The 26,489-nt window shown below is 40.5% G+C and overlaps 1 protein-coding gene across 13 annotated transcripts in view; it reads left to right on the top strand.

The window, feature by feature from the left end:
• ZBTB20 (zinc finger and BTB domain containing 20) overlaps window positions 1-24,806 on the top strand; it is an 814,580-nt gene extending 789,774 nt beyond the window's left edge. For all 13 annotated transcript variants that reach the window (XM_082460046.1, XM_082460055.1, XM_082460051.1 and 10 more), the window contains one exon: window positions 199-24,806. In XM_082460046.1, coding sequence (XP_082316172.1) covers window positions 199-620 — 422 coding nt within the window. In that variant the 3' untranslated portion in view covers window positions 621-24,806. The remainder of the gene's footprint in view (window positions 1-198) is intronic.
• The last annotated feature ends 1,683 nt before the right edge of the window (window positions 24,807-26,489 follow it).

The raw sequence follows: 26,489 nt of genomic DNA on the forward strand, positions 1-26,489 counted from the left end.
CTTAAAGCAAGTTTTCTCAGAACATGAGAGGCCAGGAAGGACTGGACCTTTCCAATCAGGGGTGATCTGTTAACCAATCAGATTTTTTTTTTAATGTTTTTGTTTTTGTTTTCTGTTGTCTTGTTTTTCTGTCTCTCATTCTCCCTCCCTCGCTGTGTCTTGCTCTGTCCCGCTTGCTGTCTCTTCCCACGTGAACAGGTGAGAAGCCCCACCAATGCAGCATCTGTTGGCGCTCCTTCTCCTTAAAGGATTACCTTATCAAGCACATGGTGACACACACGGGAGTGAGGGCGTACCAGTGTAGTATCTGCAACAAGCGCTTCACCCAGAAGAGTTCCCTCAACGTGCACATGCGCCTCCACCGGGGCGAGAAGTCCTACGAGTGCTACATCTGCAAAAAGAAGTTCTCCCACAAGACCCTCCTGGAGCGACACGTGGCCCTGCACAGTGCCAGCAACGGGACCCCTCCCGCAGGCACACCCCCGGGGGCCCGAGCTGGCCCTCCAGGGGTGGTGGCCTGCACGGAGGGGACCACCTACGTCTGCTCCGTCTGTCCAGCAAAGTTTGACCAAATCGAGCAGTTCAACGACCACATGAGGATGCATGTGTCTGACGGATAAGTAGTATCTTTCTCTCTTTCTTATGAACAAAACAAAACAACAAAAAAGAAACAAACGAAAAAAAGCTATGGCACTAGAATTTAAGAAATGTTTTGGTTTCGTTTTTACTTTCTGTTTTTGTTTTTGTTTCGTTTCATTTTGTACTACATGAAGAACTGTTTTTGCCTGCTGGTACATTACATTTCGGAGGCTCAGGGGGATAATAGTTCTCCCAGTCTCCCTCGGATGGTGGCCTTAAGGCCTGGTAGTGCTTCACGAGGTCCACTGGTTGGATCTCTAGCTACTGGCCTCTAAATACAACCCTTCTTTACAAAAAAATCTTTAAAAAAAAAAGTAAAAAAAAAAAAATTTTCTTTTTTCACTTGTGAAGAGCACTACAAAAATATATAACAAAATCTAAAAGGCCTACTGTCTTTAAGTACACCGCTTGCAGTGTTTCAGTGGACATTTTCACAATTCTGGCCGCTTGGACTTCACAGTAACCAGTTAAAACTGTGGAATATCACTTTCTGGTTGAAAACCCAGAGGAAAGGCCCTGCTGTTTTCCACCCCCAACGTTGTCTGATTTCATGCAAGGGCTGCGGGTGTGGGAAGGGGCGTGGGTTTGGTGGTGTGGGAAAGGCAGACAGCAGGCTTCTCCCCCAGATTCTGCTCGGTCCACACACCCTGGCCCACCTCCTCCATGCCCCCCCCCCTTTCAGCAGAAGCCAGGAAGACTTGGACAAGCATCAAGCAACAGTGGCTATCGTATTTATTCAGTGTCTTCGCTGAGCCCCAGACTCAGCACAATCAAGAGGGACTTTCATGAAAGGCAGGAATGCAGATAAAACAAAGATATCAGAGGTTTGCACCTATGTTTCTAGGTACAAGAGAAGGATTATTTCCAACAATCTTTGCAAAAAACAAAAACAAACAAAAAAAAAAGTGTCAGGATATATTCTTGTGGAAGAGAAAAAGAAAGAGAAATGGAGGGGGGGGGAATAATAAAAAGTTCTTGAGGCTTTTTTAATTCAAAATTTTATAGAGGGGCAAAAGTGACGTTTACCAGATAGAATGCTGATTTTTTTAATATATTTACAACAGTATTTGTGTAAAAAAAAAAACAAAAAAAGTGAGATTGTTAAAAGTAATTTTTTTTTCATTTTGGTTTTGCATACACTGCCACCAATCCCTTCTCTTTTATTTTATTTCACACACATATATATATTTTTTGGTAAGTCAAGACTGTTAAGGTTAGCGATACTGCTTCCAGATAGAAAGAATAAAAGGCAATTAAAGTTATATTTGAAAGAGAGGAAGGATATTTTCTTCATATTTTTTTAAATTTTTCTTAATTTTTATTATTTTAAGTATTGCCTGGGTTGATGAGGGCCTCTGGCCAGCCCACCCCTGCTGTAATTTGAACTGCTGCTTTGTATTTTGATATGTAGTCTTTCGACTTTTAGCAAGCTTATGTTGCTCCACTGAATATTTTTTTCAACTGATTCATCTAGAATTCTGTTCTTTTTCACGGGAGGGACTTTATCTTTCAGAAACAGATTTCTTGCTTCTCTGAAAGTTCATTGAGATCTTATGATTCTAGAATTTCTATTGACTTTACCTTTTTTCTTTGATGAAACATTAGTAGTCTAGAGGTCTTGACAAAAGTGTTCTTTCCTTTTGCGGTCAGCCGGGAGGAGGAGTTCACAAAACTCTACTGTCCCTCCTCACCCTTCACGACTACAGAGAGCGGCGTTATCAGAAGCCTGTTGCAGATCAGAATGCCTCGATGCCGAAATTACTTTCTTCCTTTCAAAGATCACCTTCTATTTCCACCATGGTTGAGAGGGCTAAATAAGATGATTATTCTTTAGATGATTTATTAACCCTTGCTTGTTGGTAAGGTTTTAAAGAAACTAACAAAAATCTCCCAGATGCCAACATCCACCATTCAGAAGGCCACCGATTCATTGCATCATCTTAGATGCCACTCTCTCTTCCTAGTTGGGATTTCTCTCCTCGGTCCTGATCAAGGTATCAGAATAGAGATTTTTCCATTATAGACAGTGTCCTAAAGGGATTCCAACTCAAATATAGGAATTTTTAAACCTAATGAAAACTCCACAGGTGATTTCATTGCTGGGCATATTTTAACACACTTAAGGGGAAAAGTAAATCTTTAAACAAAGCAGAAACACTAAACTACAGTTTAAAAAGAAAAAAAAGAAGGAAAGAAAGTATTTCAGTTTCAAAATTACTTTGCATTTTAATTTAATTTTCCTATCAGCAACTTATTTACAAAAACTGTGCAACAAATGAGGAGAAATCTTCCAAGGGAAGCAACTGTATAATAACTAAATTGGTTTTACTCATACATTTTAGGATTGGTTAACTTGTATCTTTTCCATAAGTTCTTGGTGATGTTTAGTAGGGTTAGTGCAACTGGACTGGCGTATATGTGAGTTTCATTTGGTCCTGTGGTCCTTCATTCAGTAAATATTTTGCTAGTAGTTTTAATGTAGACTTGGATGATTAACTGACTGACCTTTAAGTATCACCCATCGTGATTTCTAAGAGGAGTCCTACTAAAAACTATCTGTCCAAAATTGACCTGTTTTAAAAGCTAGTGGGAAACAGCTTCAGAAACAAGAAATAGTCCATTTTCTCTTGCTTTTTGAAATAGCTACCTTAAGTAAGACTCCAGTATTTCCATTTACTACCAACAGAGGGAGCATTAGTTAATTAACCATGGCCTAGAATTTTGATATTTTGAAAAACAAGTCATTCAACCCATGATGTAAAAAAGAAAAAATTGATGTTAAATAAAGATCCTTTTAATCTAGAGGAAAATGACATGAAATCACTCAGCATATGTTACAAATGGAAGAAGGCCAAAAGCCACTTTAAAATATTTTGAATTATTGGACAGTAGCTCGTTTAAAATAGTGGCCTTACACAAGCCTTAGCAAAGTAGACAGATGTTATAGGACCTCCAGAAACTTCATCTTGGGTGGCAGCATGGGCCACATTTAGCTATCTGCTTGTCAAATCTGAGGGAGACCCATTCGCCTTAGTGCTGATCTGCCATGTAAAAAACTAAGCAATTGGGTTAAATTTTACTTTTTGTTATAGAACACATGGGGAAAAAAATACCAGTTGGGTTTAAACCCTAATATTCATCCTTTCCCTTCAAATGAAGTATCTCTTTTTTTTAAATGTTAGAGGACTCCCAAAGAATTCCTGGTGAGGTGATGTAATCATTATAACAATATGGACTTTCCAGGTTTGCATAGCAGTAGACTTTTTCTTACTGTGTGTCTGTTCCTCCCAGACATCTCATAGTCCAAAATAGTTGACAGATTGTTCTCTGGAGAAAGGAAGCAGCTAGATTGGAGTGGAAGATCTAAGCTGGGGAGCAGTGAACTTGCTGTGGGACCTTACTCCATGTTCTGGCGTCTGAAAGGGCTGCTTCCAAACTGACCTACATTTTAGGAAATAAACTAGTCCGTGCCTATTTCAAAAGGATAGAGATGCTTTTAGTTTGTCAATCCTTCCTTTCAAATTAAATAATCACCAACATCTTAGGAAAGGGGAAACATTTTGCTTCAAGAATAGAAGATGAGCATAGATTCTTTTATTCTTTTAGTTTCAGATCCAACAATCTTCTTACATTTGGAACTTTATGCTAGGATGCTATGAGTGCTAAAAAAAAAAAAATTTCAGTAGCCAGGGGGAAAAAAATAGATGAAATGGAAGCAAGTGTTCCAGATTTAAGACCTCTTAGGATGAGTACAGGGAACAAGAACTGGTATGGAAAAGTACTGTTTTTTCTTTTTTTTTTTTTTTAGCAATTTATGACTTAAAACTGGATTAGCTGGACAAAGGAAAGGAAAAAGTCAAAGGGGAACGTTTATCTCTAGACATTTAGATACAGTTTATGAAAAATAAAATTTTCTAGCACTAACACATCAGTAGCATCTTAGCAGAGTGGGCAAATTTTCCCCTACTGATATAATAAATGCCAAAATTTGTACCCCCCCCAAAGCCCCAAATGTGTAAAATAGAGCCCAAAAAAAGGAAGGAATTGAGACATATGGATGTGATACAAATCTACACATGGGAAAGGATTGAGAAACAAGCCAGGCCAAAATAGACTCTGAAATGAAAGTCTCTATATCAAAATATTTCTTATTATACAGTTTGAGTTGTAAACTTTAGCTTCTAATAACAGTTTTATAGACTTTTTCTTCCCCAGATTCCTAATGCTCTGAATCTGTTTGTGCCATGAGTAAGTGTGGTGAATACTTTCCTGCTGTTGTTCAGGCCGAAGCCCATTCCTTCTTCCTAGGCATCTCGGAGGTCACAGTAGCTCCTGGCCTTAGAAGGAAAGACTTGAATTTGCTTTGTTTAAAAGTCACAGGGATTTTATTTTGTATCAGCTCAACATTCTGTAAGGACCAAGAAAACTTCTTCCAACTCATGAACAGTTAGAATTTGTGCATTGTGATATGAAAAGAGAAAAGGTTTCCTCTGGATGTGTTAGTTTCATGTTAGTCCTAATGCCTTCACCTACCTGTACCCCATCATACAAGCACACCAACAGAATGTGCCCAGCCCAGGCCCCTAATCAGTGTTTTCCCTCAGCACAGAAATTGAAAGTGAGGTGTGCTTCGTATAAAATCCCTCAGAGCCCCGAGAGAACATAATAAGGGTCACGTCGCATCCTTGGTGTGGCTCCTCCAGAATGTTCCCAATACCTGCTGCCCTGAGGAAAGGGGGCAGTGAGGTAGATCTGGCCAGGATTCCCACTAGCTATGCCCATTTTGGAGCCTTCCTCTATTGTTCTAGAAGATGTCATTTAATCAGTCGGATCTGGGAGCAGAGGATGTGTGACTGCAGCAAAGGTATCAGATAACCACATCAGGTCTGCATCTGCTATAGCCAGTGCGCTGCCGCAGCAAAAAGAGGCAAAACGAAGGCGCAAGGGAGGAGTAGGCACCACCTGAGATGCCCTTGGGATTTAGGAAAAGGGAGAGTGCCCTTTCTGTTGTGACCTGACTCTTAAAAGAAATCTTCTGAAAGAATAATATAGTCATGAGTTGAAGTCCAGGGTAGTGGGATCCCTGGAGAAAGGAACAGAAGGATTGGGAAACGTATTCAGCACCAATAATGCGAAGCCAGAAAGCATCCAATCGCAACACTAGGAGCTTTGGCAAGAGGCATTTAGAGAAAGATCTGGGCTTTTCCATGGGTAGGGTCGACAGACTTTTCAGTGATTTCTGGCTCTGAGAAACCTCTTTACTAACTATAAAAGAACTTCATTTAAATGGCCAATTTTGTCCCCCAGAGAAAGAAATTTTATAAAGAGACAAATACGACACTAAAGACAGAACCATGGGACTTGGTGTCAAACAAAAGGAAGGGTGCACTAGAATTTCAATCGACTCCCTGATTCCACAGAAGAGCCGGGCAACCCAGTGCCCCATGATGTGCGGTGTGCGAGGAGGGTGCCTGAGCTGAGCCGGGCTCCCCGAGGCTAGACGCGCCCTCACGGTGGTCCGGCAGCAGCTGCTTTCTCTTCTGTGCTCTCGTGAAAAAAGGGGCTGTTCTCTTAGGTGCCCGGGAAATGGATGACACGGGGCAAACTTTCAAAAGCAATCTCTACCCTGGGGCTCAGGCCTCATATGGAGACAGAAAAGGGGCACAGAGGAGCTCTTGCTCCAGAGAGAATATTTTCAGATTCGCAACAGCTGTTTGTGTAGAGTTGCCATTTCTGATACTGCTTAAACCTCCCCAAGTAGGAAAGCTGTGGTGACTCAGTGTTCCTGTAAACGCAGAGCCTGGAAATTACTAACCCAAAGCATCATTTCTAACACTAGGTGCTAAGATGATTAGCCTGACCAAAACACCCCAGAGAACTTGATTAGTCTCTGAATATTTTTTCTCCTGGGACACCAAATCCATAGTGGTCAGTGGTGCGTGTTAACAGATCCCAGAAAATGGCATGGAACACTAGGGTCCGTCTGGATTCTTTTTAGGGTGAAGAGGTAGAAGATGAGGGCTGCACAGCATGCGTTCTTTTTCAGAACTATGTATTTCACTGAACGAGGGGTAGAAATGCCCTGGGTTGAAACAAGAAACATCATTTTCCACACTGCTGACCAAAAATGCCCGGTTTCCGGTGGTTCTTCAGGCCCAGCCTGTTGCTCCAAAAACTGAATAATTTCAGACTGAACCTTATCTGAAGCGACCTCAGTTAAGGTATTTTCACAGGAAGCCACTTATAGTAAAGAGTTACTGCCTTAAGTCAGAAAGCGCAGGGAAGAAAACAGAAGATAGATTGGAAGGGTGTGAAGACGTGGACACTTCTTGCCTTTTTATGGTTGCATTATTACAAAAATGAGCCCTATTCATGACTGAAGACTATGGAAACAGTGGCTTTAGGGGGAGGCACCAAACTTGTCAGGAACTGGCTGCCCTCAGGAAGTGGCTGCTATTTCCTATCTCAGTGACATAGGTCTGGGCTGGATGTAAAGTAGACATCCTATTAGCTAAATAGCGAGTCCCATAAGACACAATCACAGGTGCCTAAAATGCTAGTTTGAATCATTTCCTTAACAGAACAATCTCAACAAAAAGCTGTCTTTTCCTGTACAGTGTGTATCTCTAAACTTTTTTTTCTCAGTTTCAGTGAGCATCTGGGTTATCTGGTGGTTCTTTGTTTAAATGCAAACTCACAACTTTCAAGTCTTCAATGAAGGAGCACGATCTGCAGATCATAGGGAAAATCTAGCTGCAGTTATTGGAGTCCTGGCTTTTGAGATACCTAATTAGGGTGTAAAAAGTCCCCTAACTAGCCCTCTTTCAAATTCAGAGGTTTTCTTGATTCAAAATGCTTCAATGAGATTCTAACCCAAGGCAGGGAAAAAAAAAAAAATTAACCCCATAGGAGACATCTGTTTCTACTACCGTTGCAACAGAAGTTTGTTGTTGCCCAGCAGAATCATTGCAATTTATATGTAGATTCTAGTAATGAAAGGGACTTAACCCATCTAGTGTGTCACAGCTGCTGTCCAAAATGTCCGTAAATGAGTATACATTATGCATGTACACACGCAGTGTGAGGTGCTCTCAGTACAAAACTGTTCCACATTCGTATTCCCTAGTGACAACAAGATAAAGTCTGGAATTTATAGTTAGTCAAAGGTCTCAGATATCTCGTGTATCTGCTTCTGCTCTGTTGCCTTACTTGGGTGCATTAGTGCTGTCCACTATCTGTGATGAGGCTTTAGGGCATTCTGAAGGAGCCCAACCATCAGTAATTTCTATGGACCCCTTTCATGAGAAACTTGAACATGCTTGTGTGGAGTAGAGTGCACTTAACGAACTGCACTTCTATTGGATTTACTGACGTGTGTGTGGACATGCGTGTTTGCGTGTGTACTTGCTGTGGTCTGGGAGTATGTGTGCGTCTCAAACAAAGCACACACAGGCATAGGTCCTGGTGCGTAGATACTGTTGCCTCTTCCCGCCATCGTGCTCAAGACTGGTGGCTCCCTTCCCAGGAAGCAGTCACCTGCCCACTCTGTTGCTTTTTGTAGCGTTTCAGAGTTGGGAGACACAAAGGCAGCTTGTTGGATCCACAGCAAACCCACAGTGACAGGCTGCTTTCCTCCAGAAGAAGGTAGAACAGATGTACTCAACTGGCAAGTAGGTAAGAGGGAGCAGCAATGTGGGGCACCCCCTCTACCCAGGTTTCCTGTGCAGGAGCGGGCACCAAGGCCAGGCAGGCAAGGCCCATGCAAACTTTTGCCTGAGCCCTTCCATGGCTTAAAAGCCTCCATTCCTTTCCTCTATGCAACCCAGTGTGTGCACACAAACACCCACCCACTTGTAAGTTTGACTCCCAAACTAAAGCTTCCTAATCCTGCCTGCCTCTGCAGGGAACCATCATCAATCACAAACTGTGTCTCCTGAAACCAATGTGGCCTTTGCTGAAGTCTTTCCAGGAGTGGGTTGTTTACCATGTCTAGCAAACCAATAGACTCTCAGAAGAATCGTTTTCGGTAATCTCTAAGAATTGATGGCTCTTGCCCATCTCGAACATTAAAGTAGAATGCGCTCTACTGGACTATTCTGAACAAACGGACCTGGCTCTCATAGCTGACTTTGAAGGGTGGCCTGGAAACAGTCAGATTCAGTTTTCTCACTCCCACGCCCTTCTTTTACTAGATGGTTTCTTATTTTTTATGACATGTGGATTATTTCTGCTCACTTACAGAATTCAGAGGACGTTTTCTTTCCTCTTCTATTTTGGTGACTTTTCCCCTCCCCAATTAAGTAAGGCTACTTACAGTTGCAATCTTTTTGTTGTTACTATTGTTTTAAATGTATATTGTCTTTCTATATCCAAAAGAAGTCTGTGACTGTAACCATAGGTATTTCTTTTTACTGGAAAAAAATGAGTTGTTTTTTTTTTTTAGTTAACAGTACTAGTGACTTTGTGGAAGAATATGAGTTACTATTTAGGTATGCTTACTTACGTACAGTACACTACATTGCAGTATTTCTGAAAGCTAGAACATACACATTATATATAACAACTCTATATTGAAATATATATTACATTATATTCATTTTAACTTTTGAATCTGCCTATGATCATGAGTTGATTGAAATACTATTTCTTTGCATTTGTCACCCATCACCAACCTGCTGCAGTTAATCTGGTGCATTTAATAATAATCATTACTGCTCTAGTTTGCTTTTTATATTATCAGCTTCAGTATTGTCTTTACAGGATTTTAGAATTTTTTTTAAGCTCAGACTTAGCAAATGTAGGAAAGTGAAAACTTTTTTTAAGAAAACATTTTTTTTGGTGTGGCCAACACAAAGAGGTTCATAGTCAAGGTGATCTTGTTTAGCTGACCCTCTCAATATCTGAAGAACAAAAGAAGTGCATATGAATGTATCTGTGATTTTCCCCTCTAGGACTGTCACTGTCTATATTTGCTTTTAAAAATATGACCAAGGGGCCTCTTAACCTCTGTATGATCTGACCAACAATTACAGGCTGCATTTCAAAGGGCTGCTCATCTGAGAAGCAGAAGGCAGTTAAAGGCCTAGTTGTCCCAACTGTATTTTCAAATATTGATTTTTAATACTAGTTCTTTACTGACTACTTTCTGTTTTCAGTATGCTTACAGTTATTTTAACTAGTCTTCAGTGCTTCCCTGGAGGCAGCTTAGCAATATAATGTTCATTTTCCTAGGAGACTCTTTTTAATAAAATCAGAATTTAGGAACTTTTTCATGACGGAGGCTGATAGAACTAGAACTCAGAAAATTATAGTTCATTTTTTTAGTCTGCAGAATCCATAAAATAGTGGTTCTTGGGTATCTAGCCCTCAATATCTACATTTGTCTGTTAAGGTGGGAACTTGGTGCCTTTCTTCTTTAACCAGGCCATCACGGAAACGTCAGAAATCAGGCATCCTGTCTTCCTCGCAAGAAATATCTTCAAATAGTATTTTTAGATAAAGAGCTCCTTCAGCTTCCCTCAGCTACCCAACCCAATGCCTGGAAAACCCCGCTGATGGATAAACTTTACATTCGTCGTGGGTGCCTGAGACCAGTTCTACATTCAGGACAGGATGAAAACAGCTGTTCGTCATACTCAGCGTGAGAGCCCTTCCCACGCTGAACCACCCGTTAAGGCTTCTCAGTGTGAATAACACCAATTCCTTCCTTTCGTCTTTTCCAGTAGATTTTGTTTTCAAATCCCACCCCATTCTGCTGTGCCCCTCCAACAAGCCCTCCCCCCTCCCCTTATCCAACTCCCCTCCTTGCCCTCTACTTGCTGTACTCATTAAGGAACTACCTGCTCTAATCTGCTTGGAAGGGGCTAGTATTGAGCCTAAAAGCAAAAATATCCACCTGTTTCTCCAAAGTTTTCAACTAAATATATTTCTACTAGACCAACATCATAGTGAATTGAGGGTGAGGTGAGCTCTTCCTTTTCCAGTGATCACTTAATACCCAAATTGTATCAACGTCACTATTTTCCTCTTTCCTTTTCCTCACCCGTTCTCTTTATTTCTTGTTTCTCTCTAAGACTTTAAATTACCTCTTCCTCTCCTCACTGCCTTAAGAACTCTAATCATCATGACACCTGAGGGCTCATTTCCCTCCCTTCCCCCTACCCCGTTGTGAATGTCCTCCTTTGAGATTTATGTGGTGAAAGAGCACTGACACGAGTGAGTTCATCAGCATGAGACTCGTAGGCAGAGCGGAGCATGTCTTCACCGTACCTTCAGGTTTTAAAAGTTATCAATTTTCTTTTGAGAGTGGGAGGACCTGAGTCACAGTTTTAAATGTCAGCCGTACTAGCTGAGGTCACAAATTCTTTTCACCTTCACATTTGGCCAAAGACAAAGAGAAAAATATTTTCCGGTTTTTTTTTTCTCTTTTTTTAAATACCACAGTGTTCAAATTCCTGATATGAGTAGACCATTTCTGAGGGAGAAAAAAAATCATCAGTGATGACTCTTTCAACTCCTACTAATATTTAGCCAAATGACATACAGGTACTAGACTTAGAGAAATCTAATGAAAGGGGTAACATTCCAGAATAATTTTGATACCTGCTCAAGCCCCAGTGAGCTCTTCTAAAACAGGTAAATCCACTTCTACTCAAAGGCATCACAGGAGATAATTAGGGAGAATTTTTTTACGTCATGTTTTTGAAAAACAAATAATTGTTGATTGGTTTAGAACTTTAAGCAGTAATTTACTAAGGGATGAAAAGATCCATCAAGTTTCTAAAGTGTCTATTTTGCAACCAGATATTTTTAAACATAAACGTAATATGTGCTTAAATAAAATAATAATAGGGCAGAACAGATACTTGAAGAGCCATGTAATACACTCCCCAGTAACTAAGCATTCACCATGTAATTTGGTCATCATGCTAGATCTCATTTCAGTGAGTTACAGCTGTCTGGTTGCCAGAGCATTGTCCAAAAGACTCATACATTTCTGGGTCTCCCCCTTTACAGGACGCTTATGACGCAATCTGAACAACTCTGTAACACAGTCTTTCCTGACTCCCCGTCCAACACTCTTACTGTGATACTGCTTTGGCTCTCGGCTCTTGGGTGGACCGTTCTGTGGCATCTAGAGCGCTACCTGATTCTGAGCACACAGGGGTATGCTTCCATTTCTTGCTTTACCCATTGACAAACAGAAGCAACATTAATGTCAGAAATGTAGTCTTAATTTGATCTGAGGCTTGACGCAGGTTTTACCTTAATCAAACCAATTTTTAACATCTCACAGCATTAGAGAGCAATGAAATAAAGAAGAGGTTCGAAAACCTCCCTGAGTCCCACATCTAGCAGGAAACCAACACTTCTTAAAGTCAGTGTGTATGTTGCTTAGGACCGTCATCTTCACTTAGCACGTTCTCCCCATCATTCTTATCTCCTTCTCTTTCTTTGTCCATTCTGACTCCCTCTATCTTTTTTTTTTTTAAGTACTCTTCATCTAAAGTATTCCTCTCCTCAGGCATTGACTTCTGAAAGAACAAAAGACTCTCTTTTAAATCCTAAATGCCATCATTTAAAGTATAATGTGGAAGAGGAGCGGATCTGGTTCCGATAGGTCCCATTGGGTCCAGTTTATCACAAAGATTCTTCCAGGATGCCTTCTTGACCTTGTTCCTTCTAGTGCTCCAAGAAGAGCTCTAACCCTGAGACCCCAGATTTCTCACCACAGCCTCTGCATTAGTCTAGATTAATGTTGAAATCCTGTTGAATATTCTGGAGAGTCCAGGATGTGAATTTCTTGTTACTTTCGAGCCTCCTGCTTTTCTAAGCTAACACCGGTAGCCCTAACGGTAAGTAATGCAGCAAAATAACGGTCAGAAACATTACAGTATACATTTGGGAGGACAGGAAGGGATTTCTTTCTTTGCCTCCATAAAAAGCTTGCTTCCTCCCCCGGCCCCACCCCCACAATGCATTTCAGAAGCTCTGCATCTCATTTTACAGATATATAGTTTTAGGATTTGCAGATAGAGCTTAGGAAATATTCTGAGATTGAGGCTGGTAACAAACCAGTTTATTTTCTGCACTGGACTTTAGGACAAGTGTGCACGGATACAATTCCTTCAAAGAAAGTGAAACTAACATAGTAAAGCAAAGGGATAATACTTTTACACATTAAAACAGTTGTTTGCTATCTGTAAACCTTGATTTAAGCATAATTATTACTTTTTAGAAACCTGAAACTGGAGGAATGTGTATTTTAGTGAAGTTTGTTTGTTGATTTGTTTGTTTCCCTTTATCTCTTTCTTCTCAAGGCAGTAAAAAATTTTGATTCTTTCATTTGATACTGTCCATGGCCATAGGCATCAATCAGATCACTGCCCACCCTTACCTTACTCCTTTCCCTCTTAGAATGAAAAGCCTTCCATTCTATCATTAAGGAGTCTATTCTCCATGAAAATCTTATCTTCCTTTTCGAGTAGAATGTGAGAGCTTTGAGGAGAAAGAGTCTCTCTGCACTTTGAGGGTAGAATAGTTAAAATAAAAGCTGTTCCTTGAAAAAGAAACCCCATTTACCTAAACTTACAGGTATGAGGCCTAAGGATGGGAATTGACTGCGGATGAAGTTCACACTGCAAATCCTTATTGTCTCCTCAAATTTTTGAAATAAGGCTGAGGATAGACTGATGTAATGAAAATCCTCTTTGGATGTTTCTTATTAATATAGGACAGAATCACCAGAAAAGAAAAAGAAAGGATACTACTAAAATGCCAAAATCAGTTGATCTGTGGATTGCTATAATTGTTCAGATTTCTGTTCTCTTCATTTCAAAACTGCATGTGTTCATGAGGTCTTAAATGGTGAAACACCACTCCTCCATTGCCTCGCCTCTCCCCAACCTGGCACTGGAGGTGACAGTCACAGAGGGAGATTGGCATTGCCAGTACTTCACCCATCCGTACTCTCACCACCACAAAAGAAAGAAAAACCAAATTGGAAACTTTAAAAAAAGAGGAAATTGTAGTGCTTCATTTGAAAGCATACTGTTTTCAACTCAATTCAATTTACAGATAGCCTGACAAACCTTTTTATAACCTGTCTTTTATGCTATAATTTGCATTCTTAGCTGAATCTTTAAAATAACTGCAATTTCAATTAAGTGAACAGAGGAAAAGCAAAGAGGGGAAACAGGACAATGTGATGGGACTAAATCTGATACAGTTCTGGATTCCTAAAGCCAGTTCTCAGGGTTAGCAGGGAAAATCAGCACCACTCGCCCTTTGCCATTTTTGCCCATTCTCACTATTATAGGCCTAAGAATTAGTAAAATAACCTCACTTCTTTGTGATTTAAGACTTCTCTTAATGCTATCAAAACCAGATAGAGAAACTACAGAAACCCTTGACTGCTCCCATTACTAATCTGCTCTCTGGGGCTTATGCAGAGAGATAACGGACAATAAAATAATGGTTCAAATTTAATACAAGCTTTAGACATAGACTAAAGTGCTTAGTGTATGTTCACTGCCAGAGGGTTCTTTGAAAAATAAGGTGAGTTACTCTGCTCTGCTGTCCTTGGCACAGACTTTGATTTGGAACCATCTATATGTAGATTTGTAAGAGAGGATTATCAAAAGCATTGTCAGCAATTAAACTCCTTCTTTAGTCCCAGTGATTACGTTTTCCCGAGGGGCCTATTGAGATATAAATTAAGGGTAACTTTCATATATCTAATTAAATTTGGTTTTTTGCACTATCGTTAAAAGAACTGTGGTTTTCAGGGTAAATGAAAGCAGAGTCTCTTGGTAATCCTCATCGTGGCAAACAAAGGCAAGAAGTTGATAGAATCAAGAAACTCTATGATAGCGTAGTGTTCCAAAGGAATTTGAGTGTGCTGACCCCACTCATGTTTCCATCATCTATTCTAAACTACTTATTGATCCTCCTGAGACTTCCAGCATGCATGTGGTAGGTGCAGACAAGCAGATTTGCACCTGGAGGGTGGGGACCCAGGCAAACTGGAGAGAATGATTCTGGAGGATGATCAAATGCAAGGCATCTCTCCAAAATCACTCAGTACTGCCATATCCCAAACTAAGTCCAGATTAATCTTAAGCAAAACGTAAGTTCCATAAGACATCCTGCTATGAATGTTTTTTCTTACAGAATAATACAAGAAGAGGTACAATGCAGACCCTTAATTTTGGTGTAATAATTCACTTTTATATTTAATAATTGTACTTTTTGTGTGAGTGTGTCATTGAGCTATTTGTACCAATTTTCAATCTGTCATCCTGAGAGGGGGCCTTGAGAATTTCTGTGTATGTGTATGTAGATCTGTATTTATGTGTAGTCAGAAAAAATGGATAGGAGAGGAATGAGGCAAGAGAGAAGGTCAATGTGAAACAGTGAGTGCTCTTAGTGTCCCTATTTATGTTAGGTAAGGTGGCTGCTGCCCAAAGCCCTCGAGGAATAGCTGATTGCACTATTCAAAAATAAGAACCCAGCACTGTTAAATTTAGGACCGTGTTTTGGGAAACAGGAAAGCTTTATCTTTTTCTGTACCCATTCCCTTTAGCATCGGAGCCATTTGACATGATGAAAAGCATTCAGTAAAAAACCACTACTGATCTTTGCATTAAATAGCTATTTTCCTCTTCTAAATACTACCCTTGGTTTCAACTCAACTCCTTCCCTTTATTTTCTGCCTATTGGCTTAACATTTTACAGAATAACGCCTAGGCGTATGCTAGTTGTTTCCTTCCTTTGAGCTGAACCAAACAGGGACAACGAAAGAGATGACTTACGGAAGTGTGAGACTGAATTTTCCACTTTTGTGGCACTGGTAACTTTTAGCAAGAGCTGTTTAGGGTTGAGCTTGGGGCTGTAATAGGGCTTTTTTTTTTTTTTTTTTTTTTTTTTTTTGCACTAAATAAATATGACTGCACTGCATTGCACTACTGAAATGTATTTACTTGTGCCGGGAGAAAGTGTGTGAGGTATGGGAAAGAAAGAGGCAAGTGTTGAAACTAGAAGCACCACAAAAATGGAGGGTTATTTCCGTCATGCTTGGTCTTAGCAGGGTTGGTAAAAATCTGTGGAATCTGCCAACTCTTGATCAGGCCTAGAAACTGCCATGCTGATAGGATCTGTTTTCTTATTATAAAGAAGCTGAGTTAGTACTGTAAATTGAAGACGTTTAAGGAGAAGTTTGCCCAATGTTGTCTCCAACTAAGCTTTCAGTAAGAGTTGCGATGGTGAGGAAGCCAACCGAGGTGACCGGAAAGTCTTCGCCTTGGCCCGAGGTAGGGCCTCCTTTCAGAAAAACCTCACCTTGTCCATATTGGAGGTATCCTTTCAGCCTGAGCATGCTTTTTCATCGCTGGGTGAAACCTAGATCAGGCTAACCAAAGAGGAAGGCCATGCATGTGGTAAAATCCTTTAAGATGACAGTAAGGGAACAGTGCAATAAACATTGAAAACCAGTGAGGTGAAAGGTTTATCTGAAACAAGCTAGGCCAACTTTGAAATTGGAGGAAGCATTGGAGGATTAATCAGAACCTACTTACTAGCTGCTCCATCAGACTATCCTTTATAAAGCAGAAGACCTTAACAGTGCCTAAAAGCCTAGTTTTGAAGTTGTTGCTTTTTCTTTCTATTTTTCTTTATTGGATTTATTTTTATTGCCTTTTTAAATCTTAGAAGTAATTAGAATTTGACAGCTCTTTAGTGACTATTAATAAAAGAATCTTTCACCACAGGAAAAGCAATAGATTGTGTGGGGAATAATAACAGGAGAGTGAAGATGCTGAAGGACTCGTCCAGAATCCAAGGTGACAGCTTTGAAGATTCTGGTTCAGTAAGAAAGGGTCACAACCCATATCAATGGATAATGTGGAATTTCTCTGATCACTATCACATGTTGGAGCATCAGTTTGGAAAACTCTCGGTTGCGGCCTTTCTTAAGATTACATTGATGCCTATCTCTTTCTCTCTCCTCCTTAGCACCCATCCAAGTCTACTTTTCCATGTTAAAAAATTTTTAAGGAAGCTGTCAGCCTTGCTAGGCAGAAAAACTCCATTTAGAGCTTTCAGAACTAATGTAAGCAGTCCCTTAAGCGCTCAAAGTATTATCTCCCTTTCAAATAAGAAACTCTAAATTCAGAGCTCTTAACAGGTACTTAGAGATGTGTATTGGGTAAGCACTGAGAAGATACCGACTGCACCAAACCAAAGTTACAGAAAGAAATAATTGACCTTTTAAAATATATTCACAGTAACTGCCCTAGGATACTTTTCTTGAGGCTTTTGGAAAATAACTTCTTCCTTGAAACTTGCATACCCACTCCAGTTCTGTCACCAAAGATTTTCCTTTCCAGAACCCCACCTCCTCTCTTGCAGACAAAAGTAATACAACAGGCTCAAGGGATATGCTTTGGTGGTCAAGGGATGATACTTTGGTTTTCATTCTGTTCACAGTGATATTTACAGGAGACTTGTTGTTAGAGGAGCTACTGAATTGTCTTTATGACTTAGGGTTTGGTTAGAGGTTTAAAAAACTAGGAAAAAATAGATAAGCGCTAGTACTTGACACTGTAAACTGTCTTTATAATAGAGTCATGACCTGGAGACTGATGGAGAGAAAGAAACTTCCATGGAAGAGAGTGAGCTAAATCATGTAGAACCAAACAAGGATCCCTGGTGAAATGTGGGGCAGCATGGACACAGAGCCGGTCAGTGGTCTGCACGGCCGGAGCCAAGAGCAGTGGCCAGTGGGAGAGTCAGATAACTGGCCAGTGAGTTCAAGTACTGGAAAAGCCACAGTCTGGGTTTCATTGTAGTTGCTGGAGTGGTGAAAACATCCATGCCCACGGCAAGGAAGATGCTGAGGCTGATCTCTTGTGATAGTGCCTTTCTTGTTGTAGCGAGTACTAGGTTAATAATCTGTTTGGTTACACTTTTCTGGATCATTGCCCCCAGTCTTCTGAGGAGGTCTGAAGGGATAGTATTCACCTAGGATGAAGGGATAGTGTATTGCTCCTGGAATGCTGTGATGTGATGATATTTGCACTAGATTCTAAACTTTAAACTGGAGCAACTGAATGAGAGAAAAACCAAGGATAGTTCAGAGAAACCAAAAGCAGTATTTCCTGACTGATGTCATTTCTTTGTCTTCTTCGTCTTCTTTTTTTTTTTTCCTGAAAGAAAACTTCACACTTGTTGATTACCAAGCTCAACTTTTACCAATTCTTTTCCTTCTTATTTTTTTCCCCACACTGGACCATCGGTGTGAATTAACCATCAGGTAGGAATGGTTAATGGAAAGGGCCTCTGTCATTACAACTTCACACCCCTTCTCTGCTTCATCAAGGGCATGGGGGGCGGGGCAGGGAGCCTCCAGAGCCATCGAGCCCTTAGGAAAGCCAGTAAGCATAGATGTCATGTCAAGAGCTGTGCTGACACAGATTTGCTCAGAGGACATTGGGGCCCAGGGCCAATCCTAAAGGATGCTCAGAAAGAAGGAAACCAATGTGCTGAAGAAAACAAAGGGAGGTGGTGCCCAAAGTTTGCCTATTTCTCCTGTCTCTTCTCTTTCCCACCTCACCCTCATATCCCCTCCATCGGAATTATATTTCATCTCATATATTATATGGTACCAGAAGAATTGTTTGGTTCCTTGGTTTCTCTCTTTATCAATGGGCTGGGAACTCCTCCAATATTAAAAACAAATACCATCAGTGGCTCTCCTGTGGCCTACCAGTTTCTCAAATGCTGTCCAGCTGGTCTTGACCAGTCAACTAAGATCACTTGGAAGCTTTGGCTGGCTCACTTTCACCTGTCCACTTTATTTTCGTTTTGTTTCCATTTCCATTTGAATTTTGAGTGATCCTGTGGAAAGGTGGAAATCACAGGAAAAGTTTGGAGGCTGTAATTCTAGGGCATAGCTTGTCAGGAGTTTGTATTACCCAAAAGATATCTTTTTCCACCTGTTCTCAGTTGAATCTGTTGCCCTGATCATAATTTCTATCGTATTTGTGGTTATTTTTATAAGAATAGAGTCCATTTGCAATGTCTCTTTGAGTGCTTTTTTCTATTTTCCCCACATAGATGCAGTACCAACCTGTTAATGAAATACCTTTTTATTATATTATTAATATGTAATTCTACTGTAGACCAAAAATATAAAAAAAAATTTTGTTCATTTTAAAGATATAAAGAACTAGTGAGTGAAAGATTAAGAGTTGAAGGAAAAGACAGAAGAGCAGTGGTTAACTATGTTGAGTTAGAAATCTAAGAGTAGCCTTACCTATTTTTTAACCAGTGCTTGCCAATCATACCATAGTTGGGATTATAGTCTTGGCTCCTTCATGCTTATGTTTTATAATTCTTGTTTGTCTGTTTGTTTTTCTTTGATGTAATTGAGGTTGCACATCATGCTATTTTTGGCAATGCCTGATTTTATTATATTGTACTTTTGTGGGTCATTTCCTTTAGAAGGATGGGGGAAAAGTTTTATTTCTTCTTTTAATTTAAAATTTGTTTAATGCACTGGAAATAAAATTGGACATATTTCACTGTTTAAAAAATCAGAAACAAAACAGAACAAAAACCACAAAGAAAAAACCAGCAACCAAATAAGCAACAGGGAAAAAAAGCTTGGGGGAAAAAAATCTGTTTGTACTGGATACACATACAAAATACATCCCACACAAAAGAGGACTACCGTCAAATAAGAACAATATATGTTTAAGCTGCAATACTGAAATGGAAAAGATACCTGGGTTCAATGGGGATGGGGAAAACAGGACATTGCTTTGAGATTTGAGATCTCGTTATTGTTCCAATTAGTGCCCAAACTGGTTAAATGTGGGCGTGGTGACTACAGAGGAAATAGCCCCAGCCTTCCGCATACCACTGGAGCTCTCAGTTACCATTTATCGGATGCTTGAGCTCCACTGTAAGGGGGAAGAAAAATGTGCTATGATGGAGAAACTGGCTTGTATAGAGGTATTTGTACAGTACACACGTGGACACAGTTTAGTCCTCTGCTTATCCTCATGTTTCTTTTCTCCCTATTTGCAGCAGATAAACCCACAACATGGGAGACTGTAAATGACTCCTCAGAACATCAGCTAATGCTAAAGTACCTCTTGACTCCAAACTGATCTCCCTTCTTGAGCATTCCCAGATACCAACAGAGCCAGTAACCCATACAAAGGCACAGTGGAAGGAAAGAGAGATTTTTTCTAGTCAACCAGCTGTATCTTTTGTTTAATGTTTGCTGGGTTTTTCTGGTTTTGTTTTGTTTTAGAGTTGGGGTGGGAGTGGACATAACTTCACAAACCTAATACAGTAATTGTTTTGCATCTTCCATGTTTTATGCAAAAGCAGACATTTAAATCAATAAATAATCGTGCCCTAGACTGAAAGTTAATGTTTAGGAGAGGAAAAAAATTGTTGGAATTTTTTCTACATTTTTTTGTGAAGAATCTTTTTTGGAAAGGAAGGATACATATTTTTGTTGTGTAATATTTTCTATTTTTGAATGCATTTTATTGGTACAAGACTGTTTTTTTGGTGAAGACATTATTTAAAAAAAAAAAAAGAAAAAAACTAATCGAAAAGTTTGCCCTTAAGGATATGCTGCAGTTTTGAGGTTAAAAAAAAAAATAACTGATTCAAGATGCGTGTTAAAAGTTGGGATTATATTGTTGTTTTTTGTAATTGTTACAAGAAGAAGTTTGTACCCACTGCTGTTTATTTTGTTTCAGATGAGTAAGTAAAGGGATTGTTCTTGTTTTATTCTTTTTTTAGAGAAAAAAAAAGCTATTTATGAAATGTCAAAAACACTGGACTGTGAGTTTAAGTGTGGAAGCATTTTACCACCCTGTGTCTTCGACCAATTATGGGAAACCCCTTTTCTCTTCCCCCCAACCCCCTGCCTTAGCCTTGCCAAATGAGAAAAAATGTAACAGCTGTCGGATGATCGAAGCCACTGAAGACCTGCTTTAATTTTTACGGTTTGAAAAAGTTGGAAAACCAAAGTTAAATTTCTTTCTGAAATCCCACTGTCCATAGCCCTTTTTTTTGTATGACACAGCCGGTTGACTCTGCCTCTCCGTCTCGGATCATTGCCTTCTTAAGGACTGGGGGCCAGTTCTGATGCAACAGAGGCATAAAGGTGGTGAGCCTGAGAGTTGAGGTCTCGTGAAGTCCATGTGAGCGGGGCTTCAACCTCTCAGCGGGCAGCCACGCTTCCCATCCTGCGGGGAGGCTGCCGAGAGAGCAGTGCTGGCCTGCCTGAGCAGAGACGCCCCCTCATCGCCTCCATCCTCGGCTTCTAAGACCTTCCTGTTACCATCGCTCTCTAGACTGGCTTTGCTTCTCTCGGCAGCCCACCTTCCATGGATGGGGTGGGGGGAGGAAGGATCCAATGGAAAGAAGCGGCTGTGGGTGCTGCGAAGGCACCCCCAGCCCTGGGGAAGGTGGGGCAAGGGACCCCCTAGCACAGGGGAGCTTGCCTGCCTCACCTTTGGCTGTGTGGATTGTCCGCCCATCTGCTCACTGTGAAGACGGAGAGGCAGAGTGCCCTAAGGCTGTTCAATAGCTTTTCCATATTTTTTCAAGATTGAGAAAATAATTTTTAAAACTGTGATTTAAAAAAAAAAAAATCATTTGGCTGGAGGGAAGGGAAAAGGGAAACACCAAAAGCTGTAACATGATTAACTGGAGATATTTAACTGGGGGCACTTTCTAGACCAAGACAAATGAATTCCGTTCTGGACCCTAAAGCAGCCAAATCTTGAGACTGTCTATGACAGAAAGCTGAAGAGAGGCCTCCATTTCCTCCTTTCTCCTTTCTTCTCTCTGTCTCGAAATTCTCTCTTGTTCTCCTTTTCCAGCTTCCCTTGGACGACTGCCCCAATGGCCCTTGGTCTCCCATCTCACTTGTGTGTGCACGTACACACACACACACACACACACACACTTGCACAACACCATTTTTCTTAAGGATTGTGGGACCGAATAAAATCTTGTGCCTTCATTTTTTTCCTTTTATAGTTAGATGAACCTCTTCCTTTTTCACAGTGTTTAAAAAATAGGGGAGGTTGAAGTGTTAGTGCAGGACTTGGGTGTCGTTTAGGAAGTAATTTTTGTTTAGCACGTTCCCCCAAACGTTAACACAAACATTTCCACCCCTTCATTGTACTCTCTGGACATTTAGAGCATCAAGTAACCGGCTACATGACAGCCAAAACCCATTTAATTTTAGAGCAATTCCTGAAAATTTCGTTTCGTACACTTCTTTGATCTTTATCAAAAATGAGGTGAGCAATGGCACGCAGCCTTGTTCTCCCACTTTGGTGCTTTTGCGAGTGGCGTGGGGTGGGCGTGGGAGTGGGGAGAGTGGGGAGAGTGGGTGTGTTTTGACAAAGGGTGCATCCCTAAAGATCTCTGGTGCTGAAGGGCCTCCAGTTCCTTTCAGAGACTGCATATGACACACTTTACACACGAATGGTATCACATGCAATATTTTAATGGAGCAATGGGAGAGGCTCTTTGAAACGGGGTTTTGCATCCTTTTGTAACATTTTGATTTCTCTGGTGCCTTATTCCTACTGGACGCTGGCACTCACATCCCCACGGGGAGCTGACGCAGAAGTCAGCCTCGGGAGCGGGGACGCCTGGGCAATGCTGGAGCGTGCAGGGCGTCAGGAGGCTGGTGTCAGTTGGTGGGGAGGGGACTAGATGGCATCTCTGAGCCGAAGCCAAGCAGGAACTGCACAAATCCACACGAAGTTAACGCTTCCGACTCGGAACACACCGCAAACTCATCCTTCCTCATCTGAGCTTTCCTTCCTTCTTCCTCTTCTGTCTCTGCCTTCTCATAGGCGCTGCTGCTGCTGAGGTGCCCAGAGTCCAGAACGCCCAGTAATCACTCAGGCACAAGCCTGGCACTGCCACGTCAGCCCCTGGCACGGCCAGACCCGGGCTTCTCTTGCTGGGGGCTGCGAACAGTCAGATTTTTTCTCATCAAAAATGTTTTCCAAGGAATCAGTGGAGTACAGTTATTCTGCATTAAAAATGCACTTTAAAAATAAATACATAAAAGCTCCAGACTGTTTAAAATGTACAAAGGGGGCAGGGGAAAGATAAACATGTGCTAGTGTCTGAACCCAGTTCAGTTTATCTCCAGTTGAAACGATATACACTATATTATGTATAAATGTATACACACTTCCTATATATATCCCTATATATATAGTGTATATATTATACATGTATAGGTGTGTATATGTGCATATATACACACATGCACATAACAAATCCAGATGCTTTCATTACAAAACCAGATGCTACACAAACAGCAGCAGAGGAAACAAGGTTGGACTCTTGCAACAGATCACAAAAAATAAAAACAGCCACTTGCAGTGACTTTGGTCATTTCTGTCTGTTCACAAGGAATGGATTGTAACAAAGAAAAAAAGGAACAGTATTAGTGAAAGAGGAAAAATGGGCGAAACCATCTTGATCCAATGGGAATGCAGTAATGTTCTATACCATTTCACCTATTTCTTTTAGTCATGTTGATTTGATTTCAGTTTTTGGCTATTAAACTTTTTTAAACTCAAGTGACCCACAACAAACTGAACAAAACAACTACAGTGAAAGCCCTTTTCAGTGGAAGATGTCAGAAATCTCAAAACCCTTGGCCTGACTCAGAACTACCATGTGCAAATCAGTACTCTCTTAATGTTTGAAATAAAACTGAAAAAAAAAAAAAAACTTTTTTGAAGCACCTTAATGTGGCCATCCATTCAAGGAATGGGTGCCACTTTTTTCTTTGAGCACCTTATTGACGTGTTTTGCTATCTGCTGTCTTTCTGTTACCTGTTGGCTGAATGGCTAGCTGTTAACACACACATGCGCACAGACGAGAGAGCTGGGCATGCGTGTTCTCAATGAAGTTTACTGTGGTGACTGCTGAAAGGTGAACCCGTTTCCTGATCTTCCCGCCACAGTGTTGTGATAAGATTCGAAGAAGCCCTATTCCCTGCACAGAAATGTTTCTTATCACATTGTATCTTAGTATGGAAAGGAATATGGTCCCTTTTTTGCAATTGCTACTGTACACACACACACACACACACACACCCCACACACACATGCACAAACATATTCATTCGTCCAAGTGGTATTTTCAGTGTCTGTGTGGGTGTCACTGTTTACGCAGTTTCTATTTCCCAGTGAATTTTAAGTGGAGGGCAACTTTTCTAACCAGACTGTCTTTTCAGACTGAAGACCTGGGAATTGGGGAAGAGTTTGGAAGGAGGGAGAGGCAAGGAAAAAGAGAGCTTTAAACTGAAAGAATAATTTCCCACGAGGAACCTGAGCTCGATGACTGCAGAGACTGTAACCTCCAACCTTTGCAGGTGGGCAAGGGACACTGCTTGTATCAGTCTGTGTACCGTACAAACCCATGGAGACGCGAACACACACCCATCCACCATCAATATATACACGTGGTTTGGGTTGAGCAGGTCAATAGTTTTGAGAGGGAGTTTGTTCCTTTTTTTTTTCTCATTATACTCTTAAATTGTTGTCAGTTATCAAACAAACAAACAAAAAAATTGTTTTGAAAAACCTTGCATACGCCTTTTCTATCAAGTGCTTTAAAATATAGACTAAATACACACATCCTGCCAGTTTTTTCTTACAGTGACAGTATCCTTACCTGCCATTTAATATTAGCCTCGTATTTTTCTCACGTATATTTACCTGTGACTTGTATTTGTTATTTAAACAGGAAAAAAACATTCAAAAAAAGAAAAATTAACTGTAGCGCTTCATTATACTATATTATTATTATTATTATTGTGACATTTTGGAATACTGTGAAGTTTTATCTCTTGCATATACTTTATACGGAAGTATTACGCCTTAAAAATACGAAAATAAATTTTACAAGGTTTCTGTTTTGTGTGGAAGAGTAATTGATGTTGCTAAGAATGATGTTTGTTTTTTGGGGTTTTTGTTGTTTTTTTTTAAATGTTACCAGCACTTTTTTTGTAAGTTTCACTTTCCGAGGTATTGTACAAGTTCACACTGTTTGTGAAGTTTGAATATGAAGGAATAATTAAAAAAAAAACAAAACTCTTCTCTTGGTTTCCTGTTGTGTCTTCTTTATATTGTGGCAGTGTTTCTACACATTCGTGCATTGTGGCCTAGGCCTGGTCTGAGATTATCCAAATTGAGAATTATGGCTAAAAGACCAGGAAAGTTCTCAACATATCAATCCTCATGCTACAGGAAGTGAGAATTCCAGGATGGGTGATACGGAAATCACTTTGGGGAAATATAAAGCCAGTTGGGGCATTTTCCTTCTCCTGTCCACACCTCATAAATGGCACATGGCTCATTTACTGTTATCTGAATTGATTCACCTTTTTTCCTCCTTCTCCATGTGCAAATCATTATCTCTCTGCCTACTGTGGAAATAACCAATCCCATATGACACTATGCCCATCTATCCCTGTATCTTTGTATCCAAAGAAATTTTGTGGTTCAAAATACGTCCCCATCTGATGACTGTGGGGACTCCTGAGGGACTCCTGTTTGCTCCATAGGCCCTTTCTCATACGCGACCCTACCTATAAGGGCTCTCTGACCTCATCATTCTCACAGAAATTGCTGGTGTGATGGAGAAAACTTATATCTTGTTTGTCCCAGGTGATGTCAACCCAACTGAATTAGATTTGCTGTCTTCAGTAAGCATCTACATTTCACTCAAAACTGTGCAGTGTATGCAAGAAATGGAGGAAGTTATTGCAGCTCTTGGTGAGCTTTCAAATCTAACAACTAGAAATATATAAATAAAGATTCATATACATCAAGAGTTAGATTGTACCATTCAGACTCTCAGTGCCGTGGGAGTTTATAGACTAACAAAAAGAGACACGGGCAGGTCCATCAAGGAAGTGTCCAAGGAATACACAGTCTCGTCTGGGGACTCCCAAGAATGTGCAGGCTTTGGGCTGGAGGAGGTGAGTGTGGACGGACATTCCCACCAGTGTGAGGAACACAATGATACCCAGGCATGGGCTTGGGATGGGGAGAACCTGGGCCATAGGTGACCTCTATGAATTTAGATGCTGACTTCTTGCAACTCAATCACTGAGCCCCTAAGTTCACCTGATATTCTAGGAAGTACAAAATAAAAGGAAAGAAACATTTTCCTGATGCATGATCTTCTATTTGATTTCTGTGACTCTTAGCAACGTCTTAATGATGCCAGCCAGCTTCACCCAGAGTCCTTGATCTCTCTGTGCATCATCTTCTCTCCTGAAGCCTCTTTCCTGCCTGTTGGAAATGTGGTGGTGTGGTTTATACACGGACTGTAACAGTAGTAAACGGCACACGGACTACTCATACGGCACTTAACAGTTTACAAAGCTTCTCCTTCACACGCTTTATCCATCCCTACAGTTACCTTGTGAAACATTATTACACTAACTTATAGAGACAGAAGTTCAGAAATATGTCTTTCCTAATATAAAACAATTAATAAACTAGTGCTTGAAGTCAAGTTTTTGAAATCCAATGATATATATACCAAACCAGTGTTTCTCAAACTTGAGTAATGTGTATATACTTACTTACAAAGGAAAAAAGTACTTCTCACAGACCCCTCCCCACTGGAAGACTCTGTGATTATTTTTATTATAATTCCTATTAATACATTAATTAATAATTAATAGAATGTACTTTTATTAAACCCTTTCTGAAATATGCTCAAACATAACACCAGGTAAACCTATTATGCTTGTACCTCTTACAGAATT

Source organism: Balaenoptera physalus (assembly GCF_965194825.1).
Source record: "Balaenoptera physalus genome assembly, chromosome: 4".
In the NCBI taxonomy this organism is placed as follows: Eukaryota; Metazoa; Chordata; class Mammalia; order Artiodactyla; family Balaenopteridae; genus Balaenoptera; species Balaenoptera physalus.